Source organism: Populus euphratica, unplaced genomic scaffold, assembly GCF_000495115.2.
Source record: "Populus euphratica unplaced genomic scaffold, PopEup_1.0 scaffold5.1, whole genome shotgun sequence".
NCBI classification, from domain to species: domain Eukaryota; kingdom Viridiplantae; phylum Streptophyta; class Magnoliopsida; order Malpighiales; family Salicaceae; genus Populus; species Populus euphratica.
In genome coordinates, this window is record NW_011499848.1 from 5243903 (window position 1) to 5263554 (window position 19652).

At 35.9% G+C, this 19652-nt stretch overlaps 2 protein-coding genes across 2 annotated transcripts; both read right to left on the reverse strand.

The window, feature by feature from the left end:
- Positions 1 to 986: 986 nt before the first annotated feature.
- On the reverse strand, positions 987 to 10798 carry LOC105118602 (protein HEADING DATE 3A-like). The gene is made up of 5 exons (XM_011016576.1): positions 10618 to 10798; positions 4113 to 4155; positions 3925 to 3986; positions 2213 to 2253; positions 987 to 1380 (listed from the first exon to the last, which is right to left on the reverse strand). Exons 1-5 carry the CDS (start codon positions 10770 to 10772, stop codon positions 1157 to 1159), a joined length of 525 nt encoding a protein of 174 aa, XP_011014878.1. The 5' UTR covers positions 10773 to 10798; the 3' UTR covers positions 987 to 1156.
- Positions 10799 to 15035: 4237 nt separating this feature from the next.
- Positions 15036 to 19017, reverse strand: LOC105118611 (omega-hydroxypalmitate O-feruloyl transferase-like). Its single transcript, XM_011016589.1, has 2 exons — positions 18445 to 19017; positions 15036 to 16283 (listed from the first exon to the last, which is right to left on the reverse strand). The coding sequence occupies exons 1-2, from the start codon at positions 18964 to 18966 to the stop codon at positions 15399 to 15401; spliced, it is 1407 nt and encodes a 468-aa protein (XP_011014891.1). The 5' UTR covers positions 18967 to 19017; the 3' UTR covers positions 15036 to 15398.
- Positions 19018 to 19652: the final 635 nt, after the last annotated feature.

Below are 19652 nucleotides of genomic sequence, written 5' to 3' on the forward strand. Positions count from 1 at the left end.
GGGCGATAAGTAGCAACTAACTATTTGTTTTGTATAATTATGAACAACAGGCAATTGGCAAATGATTGAAGTTAATTTTCACATTATTAAAAACTAGCCATAAACGACTTAACAGATCACTGGACCTGGTTACAAACTCTTGTTTCCTGTCTTCGACAATTACAAGGTATTTTCTATTTCTCCAATGTTCCCAAGAAATTAGTTGACTGCAAGCAACTTCAAGGTAATTAGTTGAATGAAAGCACCTTCGAGCACACTGCCTTCCCAGTCCTTTTTTGGCTTGTGATTTCCAGCTCACTCAATAAACCAAGCCACGACTTGTTTTAGGTCCTCTAAATCAATCTCCTTCCAAGCAATTGCAACAAAATCTTTTAATATGCTTCTGATATATTAAAATGCATGCATAGGAGAAGAAAGATGCAGGAAAATCTTTTTAAGGAAATCTCAAAAGGTATACATGTTAATAAATTACAATAAATTTATTAATAAAGATTTTATCAAGATTAATTACAAGGAATAAAGTGAAAGTTGACGTGGACTATACATTAGTCAACAAAGATGGAGAGTTATTGAATACATGATGTTGAGTTTTAATTCAACATGTGTAAAATTTAGCAGCATGTCGGAATAGCTAATCTTGAACTATCTAAAAGCTTAATTCATTGGGATCAACCAATATTTAATGATTTTTATTCAAGATTACTTTATTTTATATTATGATCTGATTTGATCTGTTATTACTAGTTTAATTTAAATTTTCTGGGTTTTTAAGCCAACAACTTTTTTTTAAAAAAAAAGCAGCACTGGAAAAAAAATCAAATACAAAGCCGCGATTTCGATAAGAAAAATGGTTTAATTACAGTCATTCATTCTCCATTTCCATTATTTTGATGGGGTTCTGTCATTTATCATCCACTCCAACATGAGTGGACAGAATTGCGACACGTAGTATAAAAAGGGTGAAGAGCTGTAGCGACTCGATACCAGCAATAATCATAATTTTCCTATTTTATTGATATCTTGATGTAATTAGACATTTTCATTAGGGATTACAGCGGAAGCTAGATAATATCGTACAAGTAGCCATATTATATATATATATATGGGTTTGTCCTCTGTGTTTCCACCATCGGAATATATGAAGGGAATCTTTCTCTTATGGTCTCCTTCCACCGGAGCCACACTCCCTCTGGCAGTTGAAATAAACAGGAGCCACTAGCGACCCTAAATTGTAGAGTTCAGCAAAGTCCCTGGTGTTGAAATTCTGCCGCCACCCACGGGCATACACTGTTTGCCTGCCTAGTTGCCGAAACAACACAAAAACAAACCGATAAATTCCCGCTGTCGGCCTTGGGCTCTCGTAGCACACAACCTCTTGCCCTACTCAAATTACCAATACATATGGTATATTTGGATCAACCTCCGCACATCATACTGAGTTTATTTTCCTAATCAACAAAGACAACCGCAACGAGTCGTGGTAATTAGCTGGATCACATACAATATGGCGACGTACGTACACAGTAACCCTTTCACTATCTTTGCTTGCCACAATTCTCATTCACACTTTCTCGTGCTTTTTATAAAATTACATTGACGGTGACTGGAAATGAAATAGACAATGCTAGCTACTTGCCTAAGAAATGTTAGTGTTTCATCGTAGCCTCCAACATCATGTTATCGTGAGAATATAACAACTACAAACTCTAGATGTGCTAGCGCCTCTGTTGTAAATATTATTATGGTATTAGCTGATGAATGCAGCATCGATTCAATTTAAATTAGACCCGGCAACATCCATCTAAGTACTGCTAAGATTAATCTACATGCTGCTGAAACGTGATTATTATGAGACATATTATAGCAATGACATTTTTCAACTAGGCCTTTTAAGAAGTAACGCTTTCTAAAAAGTAATTCTGTTGCAGATATAGCTAAGACCATCTAAAAGAGCATTGGTGGAAAAGGACCACTGCGCAATTAAATTTTCATCCAACCATTCGCCAGCAAAATATTCACTGAAATAGGATCATTAGGAATCATATTTGGGAGAATAATGTTGTCCTGGCAACCAAGATGCTCTACAACAAAATCAGAATATGTTCCGTGTAGTTAATGTCCCTCTCCACCAATCCTCCACACAGAAAAGATTGAAAGGGTCCTCATGGAATTTTCTAGTCTTTTAATAATATACTAAAGCAAGCATACTCACCAAAGTTTGCCCCGGTAGTTGCTGGAATATCAGTCACCAACCTGCAAGTTCATGTCAGAAGGCAGTAACTCAATCCCAGCTCTTGTTCAACTGAAAATGCAAACAGTACGTTTAAAGTAACATGTAAGGGGATGCATGCCCAGAATCCCCGCGCGTTTTAGATTTATAATAATTAATGGTTCATATGTATCTATACGTACGCGTGTGCTTCAGGCACGGGCTGATTTGATATTTTCATATCAGCCAAGCATTGTTTTTAATATAATGTTAATTTGTTCGTTTCCAGTGAAAGCGAAATGGCAAAATTGTTAGGAAATGAAACCTTTGTCTTCATATAATTTTTTATTTTTACGTGAGAATTTAAAAATCTATCCTCCATTCAAACATGCATAATTTAGATACATCATGGCACAGTGGATCATCTGATGGCACGTTGTAAAGCTCTGACATGAAGGTGACCTGGCTATAAGGTTATTCAGTTAAAGGCATGCAAACAAGATTTGTCTCTTGACCGTATTCAAATAAAAAATTAGTGAATAGGAAAATATGTAAATTCCGAGGAACCAAAAAGGTTGCTCGATATTGCTGCCCATTATCATCGTACTTGTAGGACCCGACATCCTAAAAAAATCCTAGTCAATCCGAGGAATACCCCCTTTCACCGTTTTGCTTTACTCACCGAGCCACCAGTAAACGACAACTCAAAAAAAAATTGAAAGGAAAAAAAAACAACGAAGAAGAAATGGAACACATAGAAAACAACGAAAGGAACAGGCTGTCAATCAAAAAAGAAAGAAAATCACAAGCAGGGGGGTTACAAAGGTCACGGTCTTCGAATTTACAGTATGCTTTCGGCTTCTTGTAGTCTTATGGGTATATATGAAGGACAATGCATGCAATATATATAGCTTTTTCCCAGCTCAGTACTTGCTTCCATGAGCGTAAGTCACCCGTCCAGACCAATAATTCTATGAGAGTACTGTTACGAGTTGTAATATCAGATAATATACAATGCGTTGAGCCATAGTAATCGTCGACGTAAAGGTGAAGTCATTTTTAGAGAGCTCTTAAGTAGTTCCATGGTCGGTTCGGTTAATTAATTAAAGAACGATAGGAGTAAATCGATACTAAAAAAACACGTTGCTTTATAAATAATTAGCAGGTTTGATTTGTCTGTGAGACAGGCATCCAAGGACTCACCATCACCTTAAATGCAGTGTTTAATCTGGTGTCTGTCAAATAACTATCCCAGTTGAAACTAAGTACTTCTACATGCTCTCTTACGAAAGTCTTTCGAGTTTAGAATTGACATGTATAGATCTAGGATGTTGAGATTAGAGGATAGTATAATTCCAAATCATTTGACGAAAACATCCTTGGTATCATGTCAGGGAATCTCTTCTATCCAAATTAATAGCCTAAGCTCTCATGCCTCTCTGACTCGCACTTTTGTGTTAGATCTGCTAGAATAGCGAGATTGAAATGCAGTGTGGTGTGAGGGAGAGGCCAGTTACCAATACATTTATTCTCTTTGGTTTGGGTCACTTGAGCTGGGTGCATCAGCGTCCAGTACCATATATTAACCTACCATGAAAGTAAATCTCACTGCTCAGATGTGTGCGCGCGCGCGCGCGCGCGAGTGGGTGGATGTGTATGTGTGCGAGAGAAAGGCCAGTTACCAATGCAAGTATTCTCTGTCTAAGGCCAGTTACCAATGCAAGTATTCTCTGAGGTTTGGGTTACTTGGGCTGGGTGCATCAGGGTCCACCATAACCTAAGATAGAAGTGAATTTCACCGCTCATCAGGTTTCAAAGAATCCAGAGAATAAATTATGCTCGACGAATGACTAAAAAACGAAAACATTACTGCGTAAAGGAGGAGGACATGGCCGGGGCTTACCAGAGTGTAGAAGGTCCTTAGATCTTCCCCACCGATATCAACCCTGGGCTGGTTGACAACTTGAGAGGGTGTGAGAGGGTTTGAGCTCAGAACCATTGTTAACCTCGCTAGAATTGTAGTTGACCCTGAGCGAGATAGATCTTGTGAAGGGGTACAACACGTCCCCTATAACACAGCCAACACTAAGAGGTTCTCTATCCCTAGGAATTCTTGCACAGCTCCGATCAACTTGTATCCAAATAAGTTATAAATTTTATAACTTATTGATTTTTTATGCATCGAATCTTAAGTATCTATTATCTTGATATTAGTTGAAACATAAACCGTAAATGATTGAAGAACATATATAATCTGCAGCCATATCTTCTATATATATAACTAGGCAACAAATAATAGTTACTGTATAGTGTACCACGCATGATAAATATATAAATGAAAATATAATATTTTCTATATTATAAAATATTCTATAATATATCCTCTGAAGCTGAAGGTGGGAAAACCACATCAAGCTTGGATCATAAGAAAGCAAAAGCAGAGTAGAGAAGCGGTTTAGTAAGAACATCAGCTAGTTAGTCTTTGGAAGGTATGAAGCGAATCTGTATCTCTTTTTTAGCCACGCGATCACGAAGAAAATGATAATCAACCTTAACATATTTTGTGTGTGCATGGAAAACAGGATTAACAGACAAATATATAACACCCAAATTATCATACCAAATAGTGGTAGCAGAACTAGGAGAAAAACACAAATTTGTTTGTAGGTAATGAAGCCAAAGGACCTCAGCAGTGCCATCAGCTAATGTCTTATATTCTGCTTTTGTGGAAGAGGGAGCAACAATACGTTACTTGCTAGATTTCCATGAAATGGGAGTAGCATAGAAAAAATAATGTAACTTTCTGTAGACTTTTGATTATCGATGCTTCCCCCCCAATCAGCATCGGTAAAACCATGAAGGGATAATGAGGAACCACGAGTAAGATGAAGACCAAAGGAAGACATGCCTTTTATGTTTTGTAGTATACATTTGATAGCCGCCCAATGACTCTCAGTAGGGGCATGCATAAACTAACATACCTTATTGACAGCATAATATATGTCAGGTCTGGTAAATGTGAAATATTGAAGGGTACCAATAATTTATCAAAAACGATTCGAGTCTAAGAATGGCGTATGAGGCAGGAGTCGATTCTTGGAGGAAGAAACCAGTTTATGAACAGGCTTACAGGTGGACATACCAGCATGACTCAGAATGTCAAGAGCATAGTTGTGTTGAGTAAGCATGAGACTCATACTTGTGGGAGTAACCTCAACCCTTAAGAAATAGTGAGCAGAACCCAGATCTCGGAGTTTGAATTCTGAACTGAGCAGGGTAATAGGGCTTTAAAGCAAACTAGAGTTACTACCAGTGAGCAGAATGTCATCCACATCGATAAGAAAATAACAAATATCATTATTCACTTTCAAAATAAATAAGAAAGTATCAACCTTTGAAGCGCGGAAGCCAACCAACATAAAAAAGTCACTCAGTAATTTGTACCAAGCCCACAGGGCTTGTTTTAAACCCTAGAGAGACTTGTGAAGGCAACATATATGAGTTGGCAGAGCAGGGTCGACAAATCCCATGGGTTGCTGCATATAAATAACCTCCTAAAGTGAACCATTAAGAAATGCATTATGAACATCAAGTTGGCAAATCTTCCAACAAATAGAAATGGCAATAGCTTGGACTAGGCGGACAGTGGTCATTTTAACAACTAGGCTGAAGGTTTCTGAGTAGTCAATACCTTCATGTTGAGAGAAGCCTCGCGCAACCAAGCGCGCTTTGTAGCGTTCAACATTACCATTAGCTCAATGCTTAATTTTATAAACCCATCGGCAACCAACAACATTCATAGAAGGTTTATATGAAACTAAGGACCAAGTGTTGTTGGCATGTAAAGCAGTAATCTCAGATTCCATAGTAGAATACCAACACAAAAAACGGTTAGCTTCTCTGAAAGATAAAGGTTCATGAGCAGAGGAATAAGTTACCCGTGAGTTGGGAGGCAGTGGAGATGCAGACACTAAGCTCACGTTGATAGACTTGTGCTGGCGAGGACGCAGCACCATAGGATGCTTTCAAGAAACAACTACAGCAAAAGAGTCAGGAGATTTGATGGTAGGTGACTGTTGTGGAATGGAGTAGCTGGAAAGATCAATACAAAGATCTAGGCCTGGTGGTGACTCTACAGAGACTTGGGAAGAAGAGGCTGGAACCTGTAAGGGAGATGCCGGTGGCGTAGCAGAATAACGAGATTCAATAGTTATGATGTCCGCAGTAGCAGAACCTGAATTTACAAAATGATCAAGAGACATGGTTGCAGATGGTGGTGAGGGGACTGAGGTGTGTAGGGAAAGGATTTGTGTTTGTGGTGTGTTGGATGATAGGAAAGATGTTAAGGCAGGAAGGTAGGAGATAAGGGCCGGTTGTGGGTTAGAATGGGTTGTGGCAGGAACACGAGTAGACTCAATAAATGGAAAGTAATTTTCATGGAAACGGATATGATAGGAGATGTAAATATGATCTAAAGACAAATCAAGACAACAATAACCTAGATAACATAAACTATATCCTAGAAACACACAGGGAGTAGAGCGATGGTGTAATTTATGAGCATTATATGGTCGGAGAAACGGAAAGCAGAGACATCCAAAAGTATGCAGGAAACCATAGTCAAGCGGTTGATGAAATAGAGTTTCAAATGGGGATTTGTTTTGTAAGACCAAAGTCGGCTTATGATTAATAAGATAAATAGAGGTTTTAAATGCGTAATTCTAGAATTTTAAAGAAGCTTTATAATGACCAAGCAGGGTAAGACCAGTTTCAACAATTTGACGGTAACGACACTCGACAATACCATTTTGCTCATGTGTATGTGGACATATAATGCGATGATGAATACCAATAGTTTTGAAGAAAGAATTTAATTTACGATATTCACCACCCTAGTCAGTTTATACTAATTTGATTTTGTAAGAGAATTATCATTCAACCAGAAGTTGAAATTGATGAAACACATTAAATACATCAAATTTGGCACTAAGAGGATAAAACCAAATAAATTTTATGTGCACATAAAAAAAAATCACAAAATAACAAAAACCATCAGAAGATAAAATAAGAGCGGGGCCCCAAACATCACTAAAAACAAGTTCAATAGGAGCAGATGTTTTGTAACCCATAGGTCCTAATGACAAACGTGATGATTTTCCCATCGTCGACTTGGACACTAAATATTTAAAGGACAAAAAGTACAAGTGACCTTTTTATTTAATGCTAAGAAACTCAAAACCCGGGAGCTGGGGGTGACCAAGTCGACGATGCCAAATATTAGTAGAGATTGATAAACTAGCGGACAAAAAAGCTGTGTATTGAAATATTATAGGTTGTATTAGATATGACTGGGGCATAGACGTGGCAGAATATTCTAAAAGGACGTAAAGGCCATCCTTACTCTGACTAGAAAGCAGAACCTCCTTGGTGATGAGATCCTTAATATATAAAAAAAAAAGAGTGAAATTCAAAGAAGACACAGTTTTCAAGGCAGAATTGTTGAACGGATAGGAGTTTTTTTAAAATTTTTGGAACATGCAAAACATTAGACAACGTAAAAACTCATTTAGGGGTACGTGAAATATTATAGGTTGTATTAGATATGACAAGTCCTTTACCATTACCAACATGCAAATGATCATTACCAAGATAAAGTTCTGTGTATGTTATACCAGTAATATCTAAAGTAACATGTTGATTGGCATCGGTGCTGGGAAACAAAATGACAGAATTTTCTGTGGATGTGTCATTGAATGAGAGGTTAGCAGAGGTGTGATTACCATGTTACACAAACTGGGAGCATTGCTGTGCGGAGTGCCCAAATATATTACAAAGTTGGCACTTAATCTGTCACTGCCACTGACCAACATTACTGGTTCTGCTCTACTGCCAATGCCCACGTTGTTGCTACTAAAAGCTGCTGCTGTGACCTCTGACAGGTGGAGCACCATACTAAGTTGGAGAGTGCATATTCCTCCACCCATTGCGTCTACCTCTGCCTCTTTGAAAGGATGAAGTGCTACCATTAAAACCAGAAAAAGAACGCTGGGCAGCAAAGGCAAAGGAGGGCTGCATATGTGTTGGTAGTAACGGTTCAGTCATAGAAAGAGGATGAAGGGAGTCCTGTTAAAAAACTCATGAGTAGATAAATGACTATACAACTCAGAATATGGTAGAGGAGCAGATTTTGTAGATAGACTAGTAACCAAGTCATGAAATTCATTACGAAGAGCCCGAAACACATATAGGTTGAAATTGGTGAGGGAGATGGGATGTCCTACGGCAGCTAGCTCATCAAATAATCCCTTAGCCTTCTGCATATAGGCGGTGACGGTATCATCACCTTGACGAAGGTCTTAAAGGTAGCAATACAATTGCATGATTCGAGAGTTGGATGGAGATGCAAGAGCACGTTTTAGCATGCTCCATACACTAAGAGATGTTGGACAATCCACTACAAGGTGAAGAACGTATGTGGATAGAAATGAGAGGAGTGCACTGAGGATGAGTTGATCTTACTGTTTCCATGTCAAGAAGGCAGGGGAAAAACCAGAACTAAAGGTAGGTGAAGTAGCAAAAACATCACTGTGCGGAGAGGGACACATCGTTAAGCCATCAACGAAGGAAAACACACCTTGACCGATCAAATATAACTTCATCTGCATACACTAAATAAATAATTTGTGTTGGTAAGTTTGAGATTGATGACATGTTATGTGTTTGAAAGAGGAATAATGACTAGTGGTGCTGCATGGGCTTAGTAAATAGATAAAGGTACATAAACAAACATACTGGTAGAAGTAGGAGCTACAAAAGAGGATGAGGTAGTAATAGCAGGTATGCTAACATTGATGCCAACTGCAGTAGCAGCAGAGGAATCCATTAGAAAAGCTGGAGAAGTCGAATAGAAAATGTTGGAAGATTGAGGAGAAACGAAAAAAACATCCTGATACAATTTCTTTGCAGACAAGAAAAGGTTGTGCCGATTGGGGAGAGAACAAACATTCTGCAGCAATTATTTTGCAGAAAAGAGAAGGTTTTGTAAATTAGAAAAAAAAAAGAATTTATTTAGATATTTTCAGCTCTGATACCAAGTTGAAGCATAAACTATAGCTGATTGAAGAGCATACATAATATTAGCTATCTCATCTATATATGTAACTATTGTAATATATAATAGTTACTGTATAATATACTACACAAGATAAATATATATAGAAAAATAAGATTTTTTTTATATTACACCACATTCTATAATATTATTTATTATTAAATATAGATTTTTTTTATTATTGTTGTTGTTTTAAACCTTGATAGGCAGCCCATGTTCGCCTTCTGAACAGCCAACCCAGCATGAAACAGCCACTGGGCAATATAGTGGCAACGGCGCCCCCCGCCTGCATGATCTGTCCGCATCAGAAACCATAACTGCCTGAAGGACGGAAAGCAGTGCTCCACTGGATGCTGGTGCTTCTTAGTACAAAGGCGGACAATATTCACAGCAAAAAGTATGAAAGGTAACTCGAGACGAGAAGGATACATGCAACTCGAATATGAAAACCAATCAGTACAGGAGACCCTCCCTCCCTCCCTCCTCCGGGAAGGATCTTTAAGGCCACAAAACTCTAAACTGCGGGACCCAATCACAAAGCATGTATGGACCCAATTCCCATAATGTGGGTTGGGGATATATTTGGCTACAATATTCGAAAATCTATTTCATTGGTTGCTTTTTCTTTCTCACCTTTCACTTTTTTCTCTTCTTCTTGATAACACCATTATTCCGAGCGCGAGAACTGTCCTAAAATGGAAATGCATTGCTGGGCTGCCAAGCCACGGCCAGTCTCCATCTCAGCATACCCACAATCAATAGATGCCTTGTTAAGCCAATCATAATGATTTTAAATATTTTATATATAGCTGTTTAATTTTAGCTGGGTTTGAGTAAAGTTCAAGTAAAATGTCAAAGAGCAAAGTCGAGCTTTCGGACAGGTAATGAATACGGCTCTGCCTCTGCATGACCTCGGGTCGAATCAAATTTAAAAGGACAACGCCGACTTTTCATACAGGTATTAAATGTTGTTCTACTCACCCTGAAACTTGATATCTACCCGGCCTAGTACAGGGGATCGTTGATGAAACACGTGGTGTTTAGCAAGAGATGCAAGGAGTTAGCTAAAACCTGGGAGTAAAGTAAAATTTGTTAGCACGAGTGAGCCCAAGTCAGCCACATTCAATGACTATAACCGATATTGTCCAGAATCTGATACCTAAAAAAAAGAAAAAGAAAAAAGAAAAAAGAATCTGATACCCAAAAGAACTTGCCTAAGGAGTCCAACACGTCCCCTATAACATGGCCAACACTAAGAGTGTAGAAGGTCCTTAGATCTTCCCCACCGATAACAAACCTGGGCTGGTTGACAACGTGGGAGGGTTTGAGCTCATAACCATTGTTAACCTCTCTAGAATTGTAATTGACCATGAGGGACATAGATCTTGTGAAGGGGTCCAACACGTCTCCTATAACACGGCCAACACTAAGAGGTTCTCTATCCCTAGGCATTCTTGCACAGCACCGATCAACTTGTATGCAAATACAGTTTGAGTTGTTGAATGAATGTTAGTTTATTTTTCGCAACAATTTAAGAAGATACAACAGCTATTTATACACTCTTTTGTGGTATCTATTTTATTTTATTTACTGCAATGCTGTCAACAGAATCTACCTTGCAAAATTATTATTTTTCTTTTCTTCTCTTTTGGGGATTCCTAGATGACGTTTTGGGCTTGTGGTGATGCCTCGACGGCTCAAACTCAATTGCATTAGCAGTCCAAGTAGAATAAAGGAGGCCACCTTTTTCGCTTTTCTCAAAATTAAACAAAGCCAGTTTCATTTTTCACCTGGTCTAGTGGTCTTTGTACTCAAAAAGAGCCAGATTCACGTTTTCCAACCCCCCTCCAAGTTCCCCGCGATGTTCAAAATAAGCAAGGATCTCGAAGCCCTTCTACCTAGTGTAAACACACCCAACATAGCGCTAGGTATCTACCTAAGATGATAGAATTCCAGGATATTATTTGAAACTTGAGTTTAATTTGGAGGATACAAGAAGAATAATGGATAATTTCTTGTTCTATTAGGGGAAAAAAAACTAAGAAGGTATTTGTTGAATTGCTGTGTTAATTTCTTTCATGTTAACGTTTTAAAAATATATAAGAAAAAGTGATTTTCTTTAGCATTAGAATTATCATATTTCATTTTTGATGAGTTCTGGGATATTTTTCAACTTCCACGGGATTTCCAAGTGCAAATTTTTTCTTATCTTGTGGATAGATCTCCACGAAACTAATAATGTCATTTATATGCAGCACTTGAAGAAATATGGAATTGGTTTGGTCCTTAAACAGAGGCCATTCATGTGTATATATACATATGAATAGTTTACATATCAAGAAAACAAAACATCAAAGAGTTGATCATATTTTGTACTGATCTATCTATTAGCCAATGCAAAGATTGGAACGAGAGATTTGAAACATTGGAGCAAAATTAATTTATTCTATTTAATTATGAGACATGCTGGTAATTTAAATGTACTCCAATAAATGCACTCTGATAATTTAATACTTGCCTCTTTTTTTTCCCCATAGAAATCCACAAAATCATATTTCTCCGGAAATAATTTAAGGCTCGGAATTTTTTCACAGTACAAAGGTACAAAGAAATTTATCACATGCCTGGCAATTGTGTGCTTGGATGTTTTTTTTCTAATAAGATTCAAATTAATCTCTGAATTCAGGTGTGGGAACAATTTAATTTCTTAAAATTGTAGACACACCGTATATATTTTTGCAAAAAATACAATTTAGCCTCTAAATTTGTTATGATCATGATAGATCCCTAGAAAAGATTTTCAATTAGGTACTAATTTCTTAGATTTCTTATCAAGTCTTTTTTTCCATCCACAACTATCAGGAGACAGCAAAAACATTTAAAAAATGGCATGGATTGCCTAACTAAAAGGAAATAAATCGAAATTAAGGAACCAATTAGAACAATGTAAATCACGCACTTGACTGAAAAATAGAATATTTCAAAACCACCAACAATATATAACAACAATGGACAATGGAATACAGAATCTAGAAAAAAAAAAAAAAACACTTCAGAAAAGACACCACTAACAACATGATTGGATAAAATGTGCTACAGCTAGATTGCTCATGCATGCTTGAGAAAAAAGTAACTACGTGTTACACTGTGCAAACCCGGCACTGGCAACTTATACATCAGCAATATAATTTGCTTCTCTATATATGTTCAGACAGCGTCCACATCCCTTGCTTTATTTTTATTTTTTCCAGCAAAACATAATCTCAACTCAACAATTCTCCAGTATATATGAGCTAGCTGAAGCGTCCCACCAAAATAAATGTATACTTAATTTATAGCAACCTTGTCCTCCTATATTCATGATTTGAGGGGCGTTGACAGAGAACAAGGTGAAGCTGGCGCCACTAGGACAGGGGATAGTTGATGAAACGCGTGGTGTTTAGCAAGAGATGCAAGGAGTTAGCTGAAACCAGGGAATAAAGTAAAATTTGCTAGCAGGAGTGAGCAAAAGTCAGCCACATTCAACGACGATATCCAATCTTGTCAAGAATCTAATACCCAAAAGAGAGAGGCCATCTCCCTTGTAGATTCTTCCTCGAGAATGTTTTAAGATAGTCCAAGGCGTTCAAAAGTCACGGTCGAATTCAAATTCAGAAAATATCTTCATTTTTTAGAAAATTATCTCCATGGATAAGGAGACGTAGATTTTTATTTTCAAATAACAACTTTCTCCCATAAATTTTTCCCGCCTGTCCTTGTGTCAATTCAGTAAATTTTTCTCATAACCTTTCGATCCAAAAGCAAAATACATACCGGAAACCTAAATCTGCCCTTGTATCAAATCGGTAAATTTATCCCATAGCATGGTGGTTTTTTTATCAAAAAGTGAAAAACATGCTGGAAAGTGGAAACCCAAAAGGCTCCGGAGAACTTTTTGGTCCACTGTAGTGGATAGACACTGGACCCAGATAAACCCGGCCTCATTTTAAACCACTCGATTCAACATCAACATCCAGTAAAGCCACCACATATTTCAGCGTCAATTATTAATACAAAAATAGTTATTAATATAGTTTTAAAATTTTATTCAGATTTATCAGGCAGGCAGGGCCTGCATAACGGGTGAAGAGAAGTAGCATGAATTGATATAAGTTAATTAACAAAAAAAAATTATTGATATAATTTTAAAATTCAACTCGAGAATCTATTTAATACAAAATTCAGCTCACTGATGAGGAGAACTATCCATTAATTTTTTTCAATCAAAACAATCTTGTTTTAACCATTAATTTTTTTCAAAAAACAAAAAGTTTTTTACTAATATAATTTTAAAATTCAACTCAAGAATTCATTTAATACAAAATTCAGCTCACTCATCAGGAGAACTATCCATTAATTTTTTTCAATTAAAAAAATCTTGTTTTAACCATTATTTTTTTTCAAAAAACAAAAAGTTTTTTACTTATATTTTATCCATGATTGACCTACGATTTTAATTAGACAAGATCGAGTCAATCATTCTTTTTTATTTTTTTTGTGAACTTAAACTAATCTAGGTCTCAAGTCAATTTGTAAAGTCAGCTTTGATTTTATAACTAATATTCTTAATTTCAATACCCAATACAAACTAAAGTGAAAAAAATAATCATATCTAATTATTTTTAAAAAAAAATATAAAACTTTAATAAAAATACATATTACAAATAATTTGTTTTTTTCATCTTTTATTATGTTTTTTTCATCACAACCAAATAAAATATAAAAACAATCATCTTATTTTATACATCACTATCAAATATAATTTTGTTTCCATCTTCATCCTGTCTTATTTTCTGTATCTCTATTGTCTCTGTCTTTCTATTCCAAAAACAATAATGAAACACTACCCAAGCGCTCCAATCCAGGGTTTAAAGGAGCCTACAACTAGCTGACGGACTTGGACTTGTCATGAGAATCTTTGGACTCTTTGAGGATAGCCCAATTACACAAGATGACAGGTCCTAATATTTAACTATATGGGTTGCTATGGAGGAAAGAGGCCCCTTGACACTTCCCATTCATACGCTCCATATTTTTTTTTCTCAAGGCTCATTGTAGCAGAGCATCTTCAAGAGTACATTATCTAGAAATAACTCGTGCATCTAGCTTTTGGCTTTACATGAAATTAATTTTCTAATTAGCATCTTCCGTGTCTAACCCATCTAACATGAACTATCATTTATAGACGGAAAGAACACGCCTCTCTTAATTCGAGGCTTATCCTGGAAAACACATGGATTAATTAAATCAATCAAATCATAACACCCAATTCTCTTAAATATTCCTGAGGCCTCTGCTTGTACTTTTTTTAGGCTAGTTTGCGAATCTTGATTCTATTCGAATTTTATAATTAATAATTATATAGGTTTCAGTAATCTCAAAATTTGTAATACTTAATTTTTTTTAAAAAAAAATTAAATTTGATAAGTTGAGCTATTTAATTCATACGTGGATGCATCATGACATTCCTGAATCACAGAAGTTGATGTATGCGAAGCAAACTCAGATGTCGGAAAGGTATCTCCCAGTACTCTTATGATGTCAGTCCAATCTCAGAGCCATGTCTCCTGATAGGCAATCCATCTTCAACCCCTGTCTAATACAAGCAGACGATAGGCAACATCCATCTTCAACCCCTGTCTAATACAAGCAGATCATGATTACCAATGCCAAATAATTCCTTTAATGTTCTCATAATTCCACTCCGATTATTTTCTAATCTTACAAATTATTTTTCTCCACAATCAGTAAATATTTCACGCATGCAGCTGGCGAAACATTTCTCTAGATAATATTCACTTTACATTCAGAAAGCGATAAAAAACAAACATACAACAACCCGCTTAAATTAAAAAAGTAAAAAAAAAAACCAGGAGCGTGTGTGTATATTAGTGATTGACTGCCCGTCGTCGTCGGAAGTAATTCTTCTTCCTTCTTCCTTTATTCTTGATGGCAGAATCTAGCAGCAAGCAAACTATAGGTATTGGTCATTATATTATTCAACTTAGTAATATGAAATTCCACTTTCATACGGAAAATTCAAGCCGATAAGAATTTGTGGAAGAGGCTTTCAAACTTTTCCATTTCCTTGCTGGGCAGGGCAACCAGAACATTGACGCTATTCTTGTCATCGATATCCGGGAAAAGCAAGATAATATCCTTTCTGTGGTACACCACAGGACAACTGTACCTGGGGCACCCCCATGGATATTCCACTTCATCAAATCCTAATTTCCACCAAGATGATACCAAGAAATCTCCATGCGGAAATCCTTTGTGAATCTCACCCCAATCTATAGCAGACCGCACATACTCGTCAGTCATTCTCTTTGAACCCTCTGCCACTCTCTCCACCAGTTTAGAGATTGGCCCCTCTTGCAGCTCCTTGCACGTAGCATTTGCGTAAGCAGTTAACACAGCATTTCCAGCATATGATTCTGGTAAAGGAGGGATCAACCTTGGCCGAATGTTGACCGCATAGAGAATTGTTGACACTCTATCGGGATCCTGGGCTTCCGGTTGTGACAGTGCCTTGCATCTCCAAATATGAGCAGTCACCACATTAAACCCAGAAACGCGGGCGCTTGGACTTGTCTTGGCCTTCTCTTTCATGTCCGAGACGTTGCCAGAAGTTAGCCGGAAAATCTTGAAGTCTAGGGCTTCGTGGGCGGCATCAAAGACTGGAGCATTCAATTCTTGGCCCAGGTGAGTCTGAAGTTTGACCAATTCAGGGTGAGGGAAGGTGACACGTGGTGGAGATCGAGCAGCTAGGAGTTCACGGTCGTTGCAGGGAGTGACAGCCAGGGGTTTGCCACCAGCCAGGGCAGCCAAGTTTTGCAAGAAAGTCTTGAAGCTTATCCCATCAAATGTTGCATGGCTGGTTGATATGCCCATTGCAAAACCACCACACTTAAATGATGTTACCTGTAAATGAAGGAGATCAATAAATTAACCTCTTATAAGGATTTTAGGAGATTCATTCGTACAATGGATTTTATTCTCAATTTAAATATTCATTAAAGAATCGACTGGAGAGTGAAACAAAACATATATATTTAGAGATCATATAATTTTCACACTCAAATTCATTTATAAATGTGTTTCAAGTTCTCCAATTCTCGAGAAAAAAATACCTTCGTTATTTGATAGAATATTGGAACCAATGCATGTGAAAGTTAAAAGAGTCCGGATCTCCATTTGGTGGTTTCGGGTTTGTAAGGTGAGATTCATAAAGGGAGAGGGTTGTCCTCGTGCAACCCATGATCCATGGAGTCTTCCAATATATTAAAAAATAAAATAAAATAAAAGATAACAAAGAATATGCTAGTATGTTAATGGCAACAAAATCTCGATGTGCAGGTGATGGCTAACTCTAATATTAAAATTAGTTGGCTTGATGTCAAGCAATCCGAGGCCATGTTATGTAATCTATTTCTGGATGAACTACAAACATAGCTTTGGTTTTAAAATCGTGATTTAAAGTGTGTGTGTAGTCATGGGCAAAACATAGAGATGTATCTTTTCTAAAAAAATATTTTAAAGATTCGCAACAAAGGCTAATTAAAAAATACCTTGAGATTAACCCAGAACTTGTGAAAATATCAGGAGATAAATAAATGATGTGAATTATCAACCCCTGATGGAAAGGATTTCAATAGCCATATCCAGTGTTAAAGTAATATAAAATTATTTTTAAAATTTTAAATGATAGATTAAATATTTTAGATATAAAATTAGAATAATTAAATAATCATGATTTTATATTTTATATTTTTAAAAAATTAGAATATGATGCCAAAAATAGTATAGGTCTAAATGAATTTTGAATTTAAAAAACTCAATTCAAAATATAAATTAAAAAATAATATAAAATTACTTAAAAACCTTCTATGATAGTTTAGGCTTTTTAATTAAAATTATTTTTTAATATATAATTAAAAAAATATTTGAAAATATGTTATAATAAGTGTAATAACTTTTTTTGTACAAAAGACCACAACCAAGAACAAGGTTTACATGCCTTTTGTTTTTCTTGTTCCTTGAAATCTCAAAAAAACGTGAAACACGTCTTTTTGCTTTTCTCCAATTTTCTTTTTATTAAAAATTATGTAAAATATTTTATAATCAATCTTTACATTTAACTACCTTTTTAAAAATATTTTCAACTTGTCAAATTATATAAAATATTTTATAAATATTAATTTACTCGTAATATTATTAAGCTATTTTAATCACCATCTCCTTTATTATTATCACCATCTTTCCATCACCTTTTATTTCACATCACCATTTTCTCTATCATCATCATTCTTCCACAGCAACCACTATTATTATTATCTCTTTTTTTTTTTTCATTATTATCATAACTACTTCACCCACCACTTTTTTTATATATAATCACCTTTATTTTTTTTATTATCACCATTATCTCAATATTTTTTATTTATAAAATATTTTATTCAAAACAAATATAGCATGAAGAGTTAGGTTGTTTCTATTGTTTTCTTATAATAAATTATTATTTTTAATTTAAATTCAACTTTTATAAATATAACAGTTATGTTTTTATATAAAATAATATATTCTTTTTAGAGCACTAACAACAGCTTTCTGACTTTTTGAACGCCACGGACATTTTATTATAAATGTTTAGTTGATTTTTTGGAATGTTATAAGGGATTTTTTTAAAAATGTTTTTATATTAAGATAATATTTTTAAAAAAATTATTTTTAATATTATACATCAAAATAATTTAAAAATATTTAAAAATATTAATTTAAAACAAAAAAATATTTTCTAAAAATATTTTTAAATCACAAAACAACCCTTAAAAAAATACTTACTGATTCCAAACCAAAAAGCGGCGGGGCATTGATTATTTAGGTTCGCAGGAGGTATTAACTACAGTACTCCGAAGATAAGCGGTGCACGGGACGTCCGAGTTAGGGTCTCTCAATTTTCTATGAAATTGGACAGCAATTTGAGTTTTAATTAAGCGATCGATCACATTAGCAGGAGAGACTAATTGAAAGAAGCAGCTAAATTAATAGTATCAGCTAGTTTATAATCACTTTACACCCTTACCTGGATAATGCACAGTAGTTTACCATCTTTTTCCAAGCTATGATCCGAACTGTTGACAACCAGCTTAGCAAAAGCAGCGTTAGGATAAACCAAGTCCCCGATCTCATCCAATGTACACTCACTAGAGGCCACCACGAAGCCAGCCCCAGCCCCATTACAATCAACCTCCAAACGACCTGTTCTGGCGTTCAACTTCAATCTTCCAGCCAAGAAATCATATGGCACCAGTATCTTCTCAAGCGCATCTTTTATTTTCTCGGCCACAGTTTGAGGAGGAAAGTCTTCATGGGATGCAAAAAAATGGACTGTTTCGACATTGAAATTGAGCACTTGGTCGATGTTTGACAGGAACATGGATTTCCTCTGAGCTGTTTCTTGGTTTGGAAAAACCAAAGAAGAGTTTTGGATCGTGACCTTAAGGTCTTGAAGGGGAGGAGGGGTTTCCTGGCACTGGATTCCCATGATCAATCTGGCTTTGTTGGGTTCCTGTGAAGGTCTTTGCCCTTTATATATATAGCCCATACAGGAGTGGCGACAGATGTTTGTTTCTCATAGATGCTCGACAGTTGTTATCCCACGTGAACCAATGGGCATTACCGGCCATTAAATATATACAGGAAAGCTGTTGCCCTTAGATTTTGTGGTTTTGGCATATGCATGATCCATCAGTGTATATAAATGAGCTTGCTGATAAAAAAATTGAGTAGATAGCTACTCAAGAAGTGGTTGATAAAGTAGATTTAAGAGATAAATGTGGGTCTGCATTGGATTGCTATAACATCTCAAGCTCAACAAGCAGTATCAGGCAATCTATACAATTAGGTTAATATAATGCAATCTGTCAAAAAAACAGAAAACCAGGACGGAGGGGGGAAATCAAACCAGAACTCCAACCGCACGATAAAGGGAACAAAAAAGACAAAGAAAGTCTAAAGTCGTATAATTATAAATTAGTCGCTTAATATTGTCGGTGTAAATGAGTTTATTTTAAGAGTGGACAGTTGAGTTTCCTAGCTCAGTTACGAAGCAAGGAAACAAGTTATTGTTTTGCAGGTCTTTTTAAAATATTTTAAATTAATTTTTATATATTTTTAAATCATTTTGATATATCATTATAAAAAAATATAAAAATATATCATTTTAATATATTTTTAAATAAAAAATACTTTAAAAAAACCTCTAATACATTTCTAAATAAACTATACTTT